At 37.5% G+C, this 3,883-nt stretch overlaps 1 protein-coding gene across 1 annotated transcript in view; it reads left to right on the top strand.

Moving 5' to 3' along the window:
• Window positions 1–4: 4 nt before the first annotated feature.
• The window catches only part of LOC113409190 (myosin heavy chain, skeletal muscle-like), a gene marked incomplete at its 5' end in the record, with an annotated part of 8,302 nt that continues 4,423 nt past the window's right edge, over window positions 5–3,883 (top strand). The window contains 3 exons of the mRNA XM_026662848.2: window positions 5–151; window positions 2,200–2,442; window positions 3,641–3,853. Of these exons, the coding sequence (XP_026518633.1) occupies window positions 5–151; window positions 2,200–2,442; window positions 3,641–3,853 (603 nt within the window). The remainder of the gene's footprint in view (window positions 152–2,199; window positions 2,443–3,640; window positions 3,854–3,883) is intronic.

Here is a 3,883-nt window from a genome sequence, read left to right as displayed (position 1 = left end):
TGAAGCTGAGAAGGAGATGGCCAACATGAAGGAAGAGTTTGAGAAAATGAAGGAGGAGCTTGCTAAGTCTGAGGCAAAAAGGAAAGAACTGGAGGAAAAAATGGTGACCCTGATGCAAGAGAAAAACGACCTGCAGCTCCAAGTGCAGTCTGTGAGTATCACCAGTGCATTCGACCCTTATTGCACAGGGGAAACTAAGCCTGAAATTTCTAAATGCAACTTTCCCAGCAAGAGAAGTACAAACTGATAGTTACCTTCCACTAGAAAAATGTTGCAAGTCAAATTAAAATTCAAGGATTAAATGTTACATTTTCAAATTTAACCATGTGCATTTGGGCACTATCCAAAATGTAAGGGTCCAAATATCTGGAGTATACACATACATAAGCATATATAATGATGCCCCTTGGTGGGTCATCTGTGGGGATGGAACTTGGGACCTCCGAATCCTTTGTATTTTCTTGATGCAGACCAATTAAACTATTTTTGTTTTGGATGGTGTAACTTTTGGGACGCTATCCTAGATTTTTATTCATCTGCTGTACTGTTAGTTCTATTTGTTATACTACTCTATAGACCACGAGACATTTGCTATAGACCATAGCATTTTGAAAGCTAAGAAGAGTGGGGTTTTTTGTTTTGTTTTTTTTACAAGAAGAGATGATTTGCTTTGTTCACAATGAGTGAGATGGCCAAGCTCTTTAAGGGGCACATCAGCACAATACTAAACAAAATGCCCCTCATTAAGAAAATACATAGTTCAAACCCACCCTCTGTCCCATAAAAACTACATATTGGGAGCATTAAACATAAGTAAGTGGCTCAAAGAGAAAGTCACCTATTTCAAGTGTGTTAGAGAAACCAGGTGGGGGAAGTAATATCTTTTATTGGACCCACTTCTGGTCACAGAGCTTTTCTTCGGGGCCTAAAGAAGAGCTCTGTGTAAGCTCAAAAGCTTGTCTCTCTCACCAACAGAATTTGGTCCAATGAAAGATACTGCCTCACTCACCTTGTCTCTCTAATATCCCAGGACCTACACGGCCACCACAACACTGCATATATCAAGTGTAGCAATTTTGTGTAGCTATAATTTAGTTATTTCTAAATTAAATTCTTTTAACAATAACAAAGTCTTTCGTCTTCAAATAATACTACGTACAGTATATGTCAAGTATGATATTTTAAAGCATACCCATTTTTGAGGTGTCTGAGCACGAAAAAGTTTCTACATTCTTTTTAATTGGTAAAATTATAATTTTTATTTATACAATGCTCAAATGTGAGTGATGCACTTTACAAAGATATAAAAAAATGCAAGACCCCGACATAAAGAGCCAGATTTTCAAAAGAGCTCAGTATCCAAAACAGCTCCCATTGGTCTCAACTGACAACCTTCTTACTGAGACTAATCAATGTTGCTGGGTGCTCAGCATTTTAGAAAATTAGGCCATTAAAATCCAAATCATATGCAAATATAATAGGTGACACCAACCAACAGTGGGGTAAGAAACCAATGAGGAGAAGATAAAATTAAAAACAGCGTATGCAATTATATAGGATGTTTATATGCATGTCTAGGCTCTGACCCTGCTCACATGCTTAACATAAACCACCAGACAAGCAATGGAAAGTCAGGAGGAATAATCATATACTTCAGGTTGAACATGTGCAAAATTGTTTGTAGGATGTTGGCCTTAATGGTTTAGGGACAGATTATATACATTCATATGTAGTTATTACATTAATTTGTCTATGAATAGACTAAAAAAATTAATCTAGTTGCTAATTTTCATGATCAGACATCTCATAAGAACATAAGCATGGTCAAACTGAGTCAGACTAATGGTCCATCTAGCCCAATATCCTGTCTTCTGACAGTGGCCAATGCCAGGTGCTTCAAAGGGAATGAACAGAACAGGGCAATCATTAAGTGATCCATCCCCTGTCATCCAGTCCCAGCATCTGGCAATCAGAGGCTAGGGAGACCTAGAGCATGGGGTAGCAATCCTGACCATCTTTGCTAATAGCCATTGCTGGACTTATCCTCTTAACAACAAGTAAAAATCAATCCTATTCTGTGCTGAGATGAAATATAATTATTTTCAGCCTTTATTACAATACCACTATTTAGTGTGATATAAGATAGAGCTAAAAGTCACCAAACCACAAATAAATGGAAAAACTACATTTCCCCAACAGGAATCTGAAGGCTTGGCTGATGCTGAGGAAAGATGTGATCAACTGATCAAAACCAAAATACAACTTGAAGCTAAAATTAAGGAGGTGACTGAAAGAGCAGAGGATGAGGAGGAGATGAACGCTGAGCTGACAGCCAAAAAGAGGAAACTGGAGGACGAGTGTTCAGAGCTGAAAAAAGACATTGATGACCTTGAGTTAACATTGGCCAAGGTTGAAAAGGAAAAACATGCCACAGAAAACAAGGTAAAGGCTATATATATATATATATATATATATATATATATATATATATATATAAATGAGAGAGAGAGAGAGAGAGAGAGAGAGAGAGAGATCTGTGCATTTGTGCCTGAAGGGAGACTGGGACTGGCAGTCAGTAGGATGAGAAATGTGGGCAGGAGGAATAAGGGGGTGAGGGAAAGACAGATCAGACAAAGAACTAGGAAGGGAAGAACTGGGACTAGCTGGGCAAAGAGACAGTGCACCATCTATTCTGTGTACTGAATGAGGCAGGAGTCCTAGGGGGTCCTATAGTAAACAATAGTATGTAATCACATAATTAAAAACTCTATCATAATGGATATGTTGCACAGACAACCTTAATTCAGGAATTTCCTAACCTTGGAGTGCTTGACTTTGAAACCTTACTTTGCTTTGAACATTGTGTGTGTGTGTGTGTGTGTGTGTATATACACACACACACACTTTATTAATTTACATATTTAGTTTATACTTTGCATTCATTTTAAAAAAGATCAATACATAATAATGTATTTATTTATCTTTATCATTTACTCTCCAAGTAAGGAATAATAAATACATTAATGCACTTATGAGGTATGATATGCCACCAGTTGAGTAGGCTCCATTCTAATTTATATTTCAGTGGTAAACAGACAGATTTTCAAAATGGCCCAGAGCCCCCAATTGGAGTAGAAATTTCTAAAGCCCTCATAACTCTAAACTGTCCACTGAGAACAAAGGTTGTTGCTGAGTACTTAGTATTTAAAAAAATCTGAACATATATTTCAGTGCCTAAAAATTGAGAAGTGACCTCTTTTGAAACACAGGCATTAAAGTTGTTATTTGGTCTCTTATTGTTGAGGGAACAAACTGACTGAAATGGGACAAGTCTAGACCTTAGTAGGGCAGATGTGGGGGTTTTCAGTTGTAAGTGACTACAGTTCCATGAGAATCTCTTGCCAGTTTTTTCTGAGTTCACTCAGAGAAAAGATAATGAAGTAGCTATGACTTCAGACATGACCGTTCTTTGTGCTTATTATATTACATTTCCATGCAGCCAGTATCTATTGCTTGAATCTTACAAAATCTTGGTTAAAAACATCAAATTTAATAAATCTAAATTTTAAATGACACTGTCATTTCACAAACAATGATGTTTTGTATCCATTTTTATAACTATCTTTATTCAACTCGAAAGGTGAAAAACCTCACCGAGGAAATGGCAGTCCTGGATGAGACCATCGCTAAACTGACAAAGGAAAAGAAAGCCCTCCAGGAGGCTCATCAGCAGACCCTGGATGACCTGCAGGCAGAAGAGGACAAAGTGAACACACTGACCAAAGCTAAAACCAAGCTGGAGCAGCAAGTAGACGATGTAGGCACAATAATATGTGGAGAGAATAAAACCAGTGTGAAATTAGGCTCTTGTTAGCAGAGAATT

Source organism: Terrapene carolina, unplaced genomic scaffold, assembly GCF_002925995.2.
Source record: "Terrapene carolina triunguis isolate 2854851 unplaced genomic scaffold, T_m_triunguis-2.0 Scaffold30763, whole genome shotgun sequence".
Lineage (NCBI taxonomy): Eukaryota > Metazoa > Chordata > Testudines > Emydidae > Terrapene > Terrapene triunguis.
This window is presented reverse-complemented; position numbering and strand designations above follow the sequence as displayed.